The sequence below is a fragment of the Quercus robur genome, chromosome 12, assembly GCF_932294415.1.
Source record: "Quercus robur chromosome 12, dhQueRobu3.1, whole genome shotgun sequence".
In the NCBI taxonomy this organism is placed as follows: domain Eukaryota; kingdom Viridiplantae; phylum Streptophyta; class Magnoliopsida; order Fagales; family Fagaceae; genus Quercus; species Quercus robur.
In genome coordinates, this window is record NC_065545.1 from 29,602,265 (window position 1) to 29,615,797 (window position 13,533).

Consider the following 13,533-nt stretch of genomic DNA (forward strand, 5'->3'; position numbering starts at 1 on the left):
GCATTACTATCAGAAGGTCCTCATCCAGGTTTCTATGCCGTGTTTGGCTGGTCTATGAAATGCTTTTAATACGTTCATAACAGTTGGCATTTTTATTTGTGGTCCACAAACAGTGACCCATAAGGCCATAACACTATTTATGAATTTTTCTTTTTAATTTTCTCTGCTCCCAATATCAACGTCACAAAGCACTTTTTTAGGCAAAAACACTGCTGCGAAGCACTTTAACATGCCTCCAAAATGGTGCATTGGCCAAGTCTAACTCTAAGTACACGCAACATTAGGGTGCGTGTATATCACCCTCCAGTTAAATATCATTAGTGGTGTGCTAAACAAATTTGGGTCCTATTAATGGTAAGAGAATTGTTAATAACTTATTTTAAGAAAATTTTGACATTATTTTTATAAAAATGTAAAAAGTTTTTTAAAAAATAAACTCATTTTTTCTTTTTTCATAAAAATTTTCTAACTTGATGTTCTTAAAGCATCCATTAAGTTTTATAACAAATTTAACAGCGCGTGCTAAACATTAATCACAAAATTAGTAGTATGGGTTAATTGTAATCAGCAAGCACTGTACACGATGGTGTGGTAGTTGTGGATTGTTTAGTCTCTCTTGCTTTATGCAGAATCTTTGGTCATGTGCAATTGTTACGGTATTAAGCCCGAGTCTCTCTCTATAGCTTTCTGAAGTGAGATAATTTTATAATCTATATGGGGAATCTGGTTTTTAAATTTCAACATTTCGTTAATGAGACAATAACTTGGAGCAAAGTTTTTAAGCAATCCAATCTTTACAATGGAGTGGAAATGCTTCAACTCAAAGATAATAGATTTGGATGAATTTAACCTACCAAAAACTTGTTCAAATAGGGATGTTTCAACTACCAAACAACAAGTCTTTAGACACCCCTTTCAGTTTGGTTTATGAGGTAAGATTGTAACACACTTTGGATGAATATGCCAAGTTTAATAGAACCCAAATGTAGATATTCAGCTGGGTAGGCAATAAAAAATACATGAGGCTTGTTCACATGTTATGTGTGTATACATGGTAATGATGTCTATTATATATAGACATTATTTTCTTTGAAATTGGTGATAAAATAATGTTTAGGTTTGGCTTGCCTCTAATGTTTAGGGTTTGGTTTGCTTTCAATACTCTTGTGTATTGGAGGTGACACAAACATGACATGTGTCTTAAAATGATCACTTTCAATCCCATATTTTAATTTTATCGAGTGTATAAAAGAACTAAACGAAAATCTTAATATAATATTTAGTGTGTCTATAAGCCAACATATTTGTTTAAAATAGTTTTATATCTATTTTAAAAAAAATAAGTAAGTTCTTCAAAATACAAGCCTAAATAAACACCACAAAATCAAGATGATAGATGTAGTGGGAAAACAAATTAATTAAACTCAATACATTAAAATTATAGTTTTTTTTTTTTTTTTAATTTTTTATGAGCATTACAAATGAAGCTCAAAGATTACAATTTGATTTAGAATGGTCCAAGAAATACGCCTTTACCACAGTCTCTCCCTTGTAAGGGATGTTCGGTCAAGTATTACTCTCAAATTTCTCACCCTCAAATTGCATACACCATTTCAATCTTTTTCATTCTCTAAGGAATACATTGGTCATGGTCATGAGCTATTGTGCAGATATTCCCCAATTAAGTGGCCATCTTAAGCTGAGGGCCCTTGAACCTGATTGCCTTATCCCCTTTGTAAGGAAATGGGCCTATCCCCACAAAATAGATATGTTATCAACCAAAGAAAAATATTTTGTTAAAGAGAATATTATTTATTAGAACAAAGCTTAACAATGTGTAACACACACAAAAAACATTGTTTTGTTCCAAGCACAAAGGTCCTTTAAGAGATGAACGCTTATGCATGACAGAGTTGAAGAGAACTTTAGAGAAGTGACTTTAATTCTGCTACAATCATAACAATTGTTATCATTTAGCTCCATTCTGACATGATTATTATGTTTATCTCTTGTATTTATGGATATCAGACAACTTAAATCTTTTCGAGAACATTATTTTATCTTGGATGTTTTCCTTATTCACAAAAATATTTTCGAAAGAGTTCTTTTTTCAGTAAAACATGATTTGACAAATGGCAGCAAAAATTAATATCTGTAATCGTAATATGATGGATGATGCACTTGTGCTAAGAAACAATAACCTCATGGATAATGCACCTATTTTATAAAAGCACAATAATCTCAGTTAATTATAAATAAAATCATCACGTAGAATTGGTAATTGTTGTTTTTCTAAAAAAAAAAAAAAGAAGGGTAATTGTTGCCCAATGAATTAAAACTGAGGCAAAGCCAAACAGGTGACATGGAAATGTAATGCATTTTAACTTTTAAGATCGGGAAAAAAAAAGTATGTATTGTCAATAAAATATTTACTATTTACTCTTAAGACTCACCTCATGTAAAATGAGACAATGCGAATGGCAACCCTGCAAATAAACCTGATGATTTTAAAGAGAGAATCTATTTCATAGTAAAAAATTAAGCTAAATTACAAATTGCACAATCTTCTAAGTTTTAACTTTATTTAATTTAGATCTGTTTAAGTACCACTTATTTTGCTGAAATTAAAAGCTTATTGTTAAAAGTACGGTAGATAAAGGTAAAAGTTAGTTGAAATAATACCGTGAGGCTCATTAATTGTACCAAAAAGTACAGTAAGACTCATGATTGTAGCAAAAATAAACTGAATAGTAAAATAATTTATAATTTTCATCCAAATCCAAACGCACACGAGTGTGCTTGGATACCGCTAATTTTGCTGAAACTAAAAAATTATTGCTTAAAGTACTGTAGATAAAGGTAAAAGTTAGTTGAAATAGTACAATAAAGTCATAAATAGTACCAAAAAATACAATAAGACTCATAAATAGTAACAAAAATAAACTAAATAGTAAAATAATTTTAATTTATAATTCCTTCCCAAACGCACGCTTAGTTGTCCACTTCTTATAAAGGATTATTGTTAAGTGTCCCAAAAACGTCGTCAATTTTTTATTTTTTATTTTTAAATTTGAAGAGATCCACCTAACTAATAAAAAAGCATATAAAAAAATTGGTTAAAAAGAAAAACAAGTAGTTTTAATTTTTGGGGGATACGAATAAAAATCACTCTTAATAAGATTTTCTTGGCATTGTTTACACCCATACTCAATCTAAAGGCAGCAGCAATACAACAAAGTAACTGATATAAATAAATAACACCAACAACTTCTATAGAGCATTATATACATGCTACGTAAATGTTTACAGTCAAGAATCTTACTGCAATAATCCAAATACTGTTTACATTCAATTTTTACAGTCAAGAATCTTGCCTAAGTCCAATCACTGCTTTTGAAGCAGACTATTAAATCATTTACAAATGAGAGATCTTGAGAGAGAGAACACAATTTTTTAAGCAAAAAAATGATGGTGTTAACATATATATGTCAGTTGTGTTAGACGTGTTTGTCTTGGCTTCCTCTCTGTCGCCACCTACCAGAGTGCTTACATAGCAGCACCATTTTATCTTATGGATGAAGCCGTTTAAATAAATAAAACCTCATCCAGTCATGCACCATGTTTCACATGCAACCCAGAGCTAACTCCCAGAAGCTGGTGTTCCCCCAAAGTAGAACCAGAAGCTTACTGCAATAATAGCTCGTCTTCATTTTGCAATACCTTGAGCTGCCTCTTTGCATACATTGTGAACAAAATAGTGGTAGCCACAGTCGCAGAGAAGCCCACAATGTTGAAGACAATCTGTGGGGCTGAAAGGGAGTGTCGCTCGTCTGCCAAAGTCTTTATGAACAACCCACTGAAATGAAACAGAGTGACCATGAGTTGAGGAGATTATCAAATACAGATACACCATTTAAATCCCATCTTTTCCAATCAGTATCTGTACAGCTACACAAGGAAAGAATAGAAGTAATTCGGAAAATTTGTAATATGAAAGAAATATGACCAACTGCAATGCCATTAAGTTAATAACCAACTTACAGGCAAGAAAAAAGAACGTAGGGGAAAATTGACATCAAACATATTTTTGCTGACCAAATACCCTCATGCTTAATGAATTTTTTTCTAATTAAACACAAATTGTAATTTTTGCTCATGACCACCCTAAAACTATGAACAAGATTAAAATGACTAAGAAGCTAAAAGGTGATTGCAATATAGATTGTCATAAGGGGAAAGTAGTGAGAGTTCTTTCAGCTAGAGCAGCTATGGGAATGACAAAAGTCACCCTTACTCAAGAAGGAATCAGTAGGATGAACAAGAGAATCAACAGGTGACTAGTTGACAATGAGGCCAAAGCAAACTGACAGATGACCTGACATTTGATTCATGCGCAATCACCAATCAGCCACACTACTAGCCTTTCAGTAGACAAAAGCCTGCAAATTGATAGGTAAGCGTAAACCATGTGCCAAGTGACAGTTGACACAGGGACAGAACTCTGAACTCTCTCCTTTTGCTTAAGAGTAGAAGGGAGAAACGAACAGGTGAAATTGTCCAACCCAAGTAATTATACTGTTGACAGATTGAAATTCCCATATTTAACTACGCAAAATATCCACTAGCATTAAAAGTAGAGGCATACTTTAGAAATTAGCTGAAAGGTGCTAACTAAGTGAACACTCTTATGGCCTGTTTGAAAGTTTAGAGAGGGAGGAGAGTAGAGGGGAGGAGAGTAGTGGGGAGGAAAGTAGAGGGGAATGGCTTCCTTCCACCTTATTTGGATGTTTTTAAAATTAGTAAGGGGGAAGGGAGTAATTAGCCCTTCCCCTTGTTTGGATGTTTTAAAAATTAGGATGGAGAGGAGAGGAAATAATTAAAATGGACAAATTTACCCCTATTTGAAAATGGACTTGCAACATTGGTCTATGATTAATTTATTCTAAGATTTTTTTCAATCTTAGAATATGTTAGTGAATTTTTTTCAATACAATTTCAAAATGTTAAGAACCCTAAAAATTATTCACGCTAAATATAAAAATCAACAAATTTCCTCTGAATCATTAGTACCAAGGATTTAACAATAAGTATACATGGCCAATTAGTGTAAGTAAAAGCATAGAGTCTACGACTGCAATATTACATAATAAAATTAAACCATGTTCATCTAGAAAAAGCAAAATTAGAGGTAATTAAACAAAATAAAATTGAAGAATACAAATAACCCATAACACAATTTTTGTAAAGCTTAAAGAGAGTACCTAGGAAAGAAGAGGAAGACCCAGAAAGGAAGAGAGAATCAAGAGGCTCAGAAGCATAAGCACCCTTTTGATTCTGAAACAAAACACTCAAATTGGAACCACTATTACCACCAGTACCACTGCTATAGACTCTGCCACCAGCCATAGTATTTTAACAAGACCTGATCAGTTTTTTCTTTTTGTTTTTTGTTATTTTGTTATTGTTTTTTGTGTGTTAATCAAGCAGCCATGACAGCTAGATTACGCTGATCCACCGGTGCTGGTTTTGTGTGAGAATCTATGGTTTGTGGTGGAAGAAGCTGGTGATGATGATCTCGATGATGTGAGAAGTATGGGAACAACGGCTACTAAAGAAGAACACAAAAAAAAAAAAAAAAAATTTCCTCTGTTTTCTCAGCAACGAAACAGAGGCCAAGTAATGAGAAACAGGCCAAGTAATGAGAAACAGCACGTAAACACAAAAAACTTCCAATTTGGTTTTGTTAATGGCACTACCGGAGGAAGTTGCAATTGTCAATTGATAAACACAGGTTGTCATTTTTTTTTTCCTAGTATTTCTTTGTAAACGTAAAGTTCAAAAGTCAACAACCAGTTTAGAAAGTTCTGTGCCATGATCAACACAACAAGAAGTCAACAACACGTGCTGACTCCGTGTTGGGCTTCAAATTTGTAGGCTCTGATGCTGTGGCTTTTTCCCTAGCTAGTGAGATTCAATTTTTTTTTGCATTTACCTTAATTTTCTCAGGAAACAAACAAAGATTATTTATATAATAGTTTGTAATTTTGTTAATTTAGAAAGGATAAATTAGAGAATTCATTTGTTCAATAATTTATTTACTCTACTCTCCCTCCAAATCTCTCCAATTTGGGGGAATTAAAAATGAGGGGTTAGAGGTAGTTGAAATCCCTCCAAATCCCTCCAAACCCCTCCCCCTCCTTCCTTAAAAAACTTCCAAATAAGGTAATTGAATTCCTCTCCCTCCCTCTACTCTACTCCCCCTCCTTTTTTTAACATCCAAACAGGCCATTAGTTACCTTGATCAAGCAAACAGGTCCTTAAAGAAGGAAAATTCTACAGCCTGGATTTGGCTCATGTGACCTAAGATATTGCAAAGAGTTCTTTTAACCTTCATCAAACAACAGGTAGTTACCACAACAATAATTATTGAGAGCTGAAACTTCTGCAGGACTTGATTTACCATAAATCAAATAAAAGAAGAATACATAAACCACCTTTCGACATAACCCAAGGCCCCATCACCACTATAACTGTCCAAGTTTTGCACAAAGATTGGAAAACATTGTACCAAATTCTATAAGATAATGAATTTGCCTCACGCATTTGGAACCACTTCAAAATGAAGTAATTGGGTTTCTCCAAGGCATTTTACAATAATAAAGAGCCTGAGCATGCTACAATCAGAACTAGCTTCAATCTATTGTCTTCAGGGGCATATATACCTCTAGAGTCTTTGGAGGTCTTGCTATATTTATAGTTCTCAAGGACTGAAGATTAGTTTCCAGTTAGTTTGCTCATTCTCGTTGCCACCATCAGCCTCAATTGATATTGTCAAAGTAACTTTTATGAGGGTTGTTACTTAGTTATCTGGCATGACAGCTTATGGAAGGCATTTTCAACAAAACCAGGACCATAAGGCCTTCAACAGACCTCATGAACATGGAGAAGCAACCAAGTGGAATTAAGAGCTCTCTTGATTGATTTGGAGTAATAGCCAAAGATTTAATAATGAGCCATTGTAAAGTATAACTCACTTAAAAAGATTTATGAGTCCTGGAAATATCTAACTCAATAAACTTTAGAGTCACACCACCCCCCCCCCCTTTTTTTTTCCTCTCTTAGAAGTGCCACTTAAAGGTTTAATTTGATGTAGAATTTTAGCCTCCTAATTTGGGCCTCTTTCTTAGTTGTTCTAGTAGTTAAATGTATGTAAGAGTTCCTCAACCAAATATCTACTTCTCATGGTCTCTCAATCAAAGTCGTTTCCTATGTCAGAGAGAGAGAGAGAGAGAGAGAGAGAATAGAGAAGGGGAGAAGAAGGGGGAGGGGGGGGGGGGGGGGGGGGGGACAAAAGACTCCAACTAATTAACCTTAAAAATCTGTTTAACTCAAAATCTGAAGCACGTTATTATCAAAACAAGTTTTGAAATGGATAGGGGAGCTTAAGGAAACACATGGCCTTTTGAGCATGCGCGTGTGTATATTATCTTCCCCTCAAACCACCATAGAAGTTCCGTATAGCATAGGTCATTCTCAAGCTACACCAGGTCTAAGCAACAGGGAAATTCACAGTCCGAGGAATTTAAAGATTAAATGCAAGCATTGGAAATACATGCAAAAAGACATGAAAATATGCAAAATTAAAATTCAGAGAGAGAGAGAGAGAGAGTTCTTACGTGTAGATTGCAACAAAAATTTCTGGCACAATCCCCACCAAAGATCCCATGATGTAAGGACCATACTTCACATTGGTCGCCACAGCACAGTAGTTATATATGATATAAGGGAATGGAGAAATCCTGATTAATGCCACAGCTCGAAACTGATGGAACCAATTTCCTTCACCAGCTGCTCTTAGAATAGAAGCTCTCTTCGGATACTTTTCTAACCACCCCTGCATTAGAATCAACAAAATGTTGAATTACATTAAATGTGCATTTCACATGCACGTGCACACAATCAAATGTGGACATACACACTCACAATCAGAGAGAGAGAGAGAGAGAGAGATAGAGATGTTAGCAATAGATAATGAAAACAGCAGACAGACACACCTGAATTTTATGATAGAAAAGAGAGCCAACGAAATATGGAAGTGATACACCAACAGCCATCCCAGAAAAGATTAACAAAAATCCATAGCCATAACCAAAGGTCATCCCTGCAACCCACATTGATGGCGAAGATGGAAAAAGTAGGGTGGGAAATAATGCCAAAGAAGCAAAAACCAGAACCGCCAGAACAGGAGTACTGAATGTTGATGTTTCCCAATTTAGAATAGGAATAATCTCCTGCATAATACTATCTCATTATTAAGGTAGTAAGAGATACAAAAAAATTTATATAAATGCAAGCATTTCCGCAATACACATGCAAACTTTTTCACCAAACTGGTGGTATCAGAAAGTAGTGATACCCCAATCTATCAGAAATTGGGTTAATTTTGTTTGCTTTGGAAGACAGCATATTAATCAGCCACAAGGCCCACAACTCACAATCCCGTTAAAAATAAACCTGAAAGTTTGTGTTGAAGAATCAATTGCTTTTGATAAACAGTATCATTTAACGAATAAGCTCGTACATCACCTCAAGTATCCATGGTGAATTTTAACAACTCAGAGAAACCATTAAAAATAAATGAGGATTGAAGAGTAACAATTTTAAAGGGAACCAAATCTATCTAATAGAGCATACTTCAATGCTTATTATAATTGCCACATGGTTTATTTAGACATCAACATGGCCAAGTTTCAACATTCAAAAAAAAAAAAAAAAAACCAAAAATCAACAAGTATAAGAACTATTTTATCAAAACTAACTACAACACATTAATTTTCGCTGCCCCTATAAAGCAATATGCAGCTATTCCCCATAAAAGAGCCATCCTAGAGCTGTCCACATTGTTAAAATCATATTTCCATTATTGTTATTATTATAAATAAATAAAAAAGGCTTACAGACCCTATAAGCAAATACTAAACACAAAAACAAAAATCTCCCAGGAAATTCAACAATCATGCCCGCCCTTTCTTTTCAAGTAATAAAGTTCTTATTAGAACTACAATCGAAATTCAAAAGAGACATAATTTTCTCATCCTTGGCCATTTACACGCATTATAAAAGCACAAAAATTAAAAAATAAAAATAAAAATTGCACGTGAATAAGTAACTTTTTTCCATGAATTTTAATTCAACCCACAAAAAACCAAACCAAACGGTAATTGAACAAAAACCCATTACGCAAAACACCCAATTGTTCAACTCTAAGACGACTATTAGTCTATTACCACAAAAAGCAATCAACTTTATAGAACAAAAATCGACCTTATCCATGAAAAACGGACCGACCCATTTGATAAAAACCGCAGCCAACAACGCCAAGAAGATACAAAGCACAACCAACTTGAACCACTTCCACAAACACCCTTCTGTTCTCGGAGACGTAGGCTCCGCAACCACACCAATCGCCTGCTCCTCCTCACAATCGCTCGGACCTTCACTCAATTTCACGTATCCCCCAACCCCATTGTTATCTTCGCCCCCAATTCTCAGGCTCAGTTCCGGCACAACCTCAACACCATCTTCCTCGTAATACGTCATCCCAAGAATTGTCGGGGGCACAGATAACCCTCCTACCACCCCCCCCGTGAGAATAGCAAATTTTTTTTGGTTCCAATTGCAATTTTTGTGAAGAATTGGGAACCCTAGCAAAATGCCATGTAAAGAACAGTAGAGAGAGAGGAACAAAAACAACGATGCGGTGCAAAGAAAGACTGGTAGATGCGTAGGTGGTTACCACTTGCCAATGCATTGTACAACTTATAAATAAAACCTCTTATTAAAAACGTTTTTTTTTTTTTTTTTTTTTTGCAAATCACAATTTGACCCCAAAAGATTTTAAATTAAATCTGCATTTTATGAAAATTTAAATTGAACCCTATATTAAAAAAAAAAAAATGCTTCAATTCAAGCATTAACAAAAATTGCTTAAACAGAAATAAATTGTACAGTATAATTAATATTGTGGGGCCCAATAGTTTATGGGCCCGACTCGCTCGCTTATAGGGAGTCCACAGGCTCCAAACTAAAGGAGGCCAAGGCCCAAGCCCAAAAATAGTGGGCCTGATGTGGCCCAAAGATACGTCCGAGGACCGCTCAGTCCTCGGAGGACCCAGAATCCCATTGACGAAAGTGGAGTACAAGCAAACTTAAAAGATCAGAAAATATCTCAGGGAAATAGTCCTTAATACCCTTCATTGACATGACATCACACCTAACAGAGCCGGATTCTTAGGCTTTATGGACCATCTCCCATAATTTCGGGATTAGACTGATGGGACAAACCTCTGTCCTGGAAAAATCGACCCTACACGTGGACGGGGGATAATGAACGTAGGCTAGTATAAAAGAAAACGCAAGGTAACAAAGTGAAGGGACCCGATCTCACTTCCTGGAAAAGAAACTTCAGGAAAGAGAATGCCCGGAGAATATATGGGCATCACCCCGAAAAACCCACCGTCGGGTAACCGGAGAAAACATTAGTGCTCCTCGGACATTATCCGAGGAGCAAAATCTCTCAAGTTACAAAGGTGTAAGGCCTGAATATCCAAACTAAAGCCTTTTCTGGTTTTGGTTCGTCTGAAGCCCGGCTTGAACTAACGCCCCGTGATCCAACCCTAGCCTTTCAAGCCCACTCTCTACAAATTTTATTGTGAGGGATCCATCACGCGCGAGCCCAACGCCATCGTTGTTAGGCCGCCAGAGATTCGTGTCCCTACAATTGGCGCCGTCTGTGGGAAGGCTTGCGCGTTGGCACGGATGGCGCATGAGTCAGCTCTCCAGCAAGCAGAGATTCACGAGTTTTTCCCATCTCCGGCGACGTACAGTTGTTGCTCCGCCATAAGCCTCTGCTAGGGGCTACGCCTTGCACTGCTAACGGAGCGGGCAGCTCCAGGGGCTTCCGGCCTCGAGCCAACTCCTCCCTCCCTGGCCTAGGGGCCGACCTTCGAAAAATAAATCAGTATAGAGAAAAGACTACTTAACAAAGAAGATATCTCACAAGTATTGGACAGAACCAAGGCCTTACATGGTCCTCGGACCCAAGCCTATGGGGAAACCAAGTACAAAGAAGAAATCTTAAAAGTATTGGACAGAACCAAGGCCTTGCATGGTCCTCGGACCCAAGCCTATGGGGAAACCAAGTACAAAGAAGAAATCTCGCAAGTATTGGACAGTACCAAGGCCTTGCATGGTCCTCAGACCCAAGCCTATGAGGAAACCAAGCACAAAGAAGACATCTTAAAAGTATTGGACAGAACCAAGGCCTTGTATGGTCCTCGGACCCAAGCCTATGGGGAAACCAAGTACAAAGAAGAAATCTCGCAAGTATTGGACAGAACCAAGGCCTTGCATGGTCCTCAGACCCAAGCCTATGGGGAAACCAAGTACAAAGAAGACATCTTAAAAGTATTGGACAAAACCAAGGCCTTGCATGGTCCTCGGACCCAAGCCTATGGGGAAACCAAGTACAAAGAAGAAATCTTAAAAGTATTGGACAGAACCAAGGCTTTGCATGGTCCTCGGACCCAAGCCTATGGGGAAACCAAGTACAAAGAAGAAATCTCGCAAGTATTGGACAGAACCAAGGCCTTGCATGGTCCTCAGACCCAAGCCTATGGGGAAACCAAGTACAAAGAAGAAATCTCGCAAGTATTGGACAGAACCAAGGCCTTGCATGGTCCTCGGACCCAAGCCTATGGGGAAACCAAGTACAAACAAGAAATCTCGCAAGTATTGGACAGAACCAAGGCCTTGCATGGTCCTCAGACCCAAGCCTATGGGGAAACCAAGTACAAAGAAGAAATCTTAAAAGTATTGGACAGAACCAAGGCCTTGCATGGTCCTCGGACCCAAGCCTATGGGGAAACCAAGTACAAACAAGAAATCTCGCAAGTATTGGACAGAACCAAGGCCTTGCATGGTCCTCCGACCCAAGCCTATGGGGAAACCAAGTACAAAGAAGAAATCTCGCAAGTGTTGGACAGAACCAAGGCCTTGCATGGTCCTCCGACCCAAGCCTATGGGGAAACCAAGTACAAAGAAGACATCTTAAAAGTATTGGACAGAACCAAGGCCTTGCATGGTCCTCGGACCCAAGCCTATGGGGAAACCAAGTACAAAAAAGAGATCTTAAAAGTTTTGGACAGAACCAAGGCCTTGCATGGTCCTCGGATCCAAGCCTATGGGGAAACCAAGTACACAAAAGCACCATCGGAGTTCCCTACTTCCCAGTCGATTGCTCGGATGGATTATTTAGAGATTATCAGCCTTAGACGGTGTTCGCACGCTTATCACAGAATATTCAATTGTTATCCTGGTTAGTTTCCTAAGTTTGATTTATTATAAATTAGCGATATAATGCCTAGTAGTATTGATAAACTGGAGTTAGTTAGATTATGTTTCAAGCTATTGTGCTCTAAATATTCTGAAAGAAACGCACGCATGGGGCACACTCACTCACAAAGTAGTGTAGTCAAAGGAACAGTATCCAAAACAAGTAAGGAAATTTCCATTATCACTAAAACAAAGAAATAGTACAACGTACAATGAAAAGCTGGAATCAGTTTGCGTCAAAGTTCATTACATAACCGAAAAGAAAGGAAGATACAAGAGAATAAAATGAAGCTGAGGAAGTAGGTCGGAGGAGAGGTTGGCTACAACCCCAGGACCTTGTTCTTCCTCAACACTTTCACATGCCCACAACTCAAACAGCAAAAGAGATCCAACTTGAGCCTGACACCGTTGAAGGAAAAGTGCAGGGAGTTGGAGGCTAAGGGGCTTTCTCTAAATATACGCCTGCCGCAAAGCAGAGGCGCTGATGGCGGAAAATCTTTCTTCTGCCACACCAAAATTCTGGCATGGACAGAACCTGCTTCGGATTTTGACTGAAAGAGGGAAAGATTCCCTTCGCCCTCGGTCGAAATGAAGTATTCTCCTGGACTTAAGCTTCCTGTGCCCATACCGTACTATTCTGAGTCTCGTGAAGGCAGGGTGCATCTGCGGCGGAGAAAGTTCTTTCTTCCCAACCCTTGCCTTAAACATGTTATGCTAAGGGAGGAGAGCTCCGGATATGGAAGCTGTGATGTGGGAGAAAATCTGAAGGATTTGTGCGTATATAAAGCAACTTTCTCTCCCTCCCATTTATTGGAAAAGACGAGGTGATGGCAGTCAACTCACGCGGTGTCCCAAGGAACGCTACAGACAAAACAGTTCTGGCTCAACTTCCAACATCAACTGCAACCACAAGATTAAAGAGCCTCGTAAAGGCGCACCCCGGTCACTGTGACATCAGAGAGTACCACGTGGCCAGAAGTTGCAGAAATATCCCTTAATTCATGGGCTAAGTGGATTCGTGGCCCCGGGCTCGCTTTGCGTGAGGGCCCAGATACTGTGGCCCACGCCAAGCAATGGCCATGGCCGAGGACAACCCCTGCTCGGCGCCTTGGGAAATGCCTTATGAAAGGGAGAATCTGA

At 37.9% G+C, this 13,533-nt stretch overlaps 1 protein-coding gene across 1 annotated transcript; it reads right to left on the reverse strand.

The window, feature by feature from the left end:
• Positions 1–3,247: 3,247 nt before the first annotated feature.
• Positions 3,248–9,793, reverse strand: LOC126708568 (uncharacterized). The gene is made up of 4 exons (XM_050408356.1): positions 9,325–9,793; positions 8,055–8,291; positions 7,677–7,894; positions 3,248–3,856 (listed from the first exon to the last, which is right to left on the reverse strand). Exons 1-4 carry the CDS (start codon positions 9,598–9,600, stop codon positions 3,685–3,687), a joined length of 903 nt encoding a protein of 300 aa, XP_050264313.1. The 5' UTR covers positions 9,601–9,793; the 3' UTR covers positions 3,248–3,684.
• Between the last annotated feature and the right edge of the window lie 3,740 nt (positions 9,794–13,533).

Excerpts from the sequence above, each read along its gene's own strand:
- LOC126708568 (XM_050408356.1), bottom strand. The coding sequence starts at position 9,600 with ATGACGTATTACGAGGAAGATGGTGTTGAGGTTGTGCCGGAACTGAGC. Across the intron at positions 7,895-8,054 it reads TTTTCTATCATAAAATTCAG|GGGTGGTTAGAAAAGTATCC; the intron begins GTGTGTCTGTCT and ends ATTCTAATGCAG. Across the intron at positions 3,857-7,676 it reads ATTTTTGTTGCAATCTACAC|TGGGTTGTTCATAAAGACTT; the intron begins GTAAGAACTCTC and ends GTTTCATTTCAG.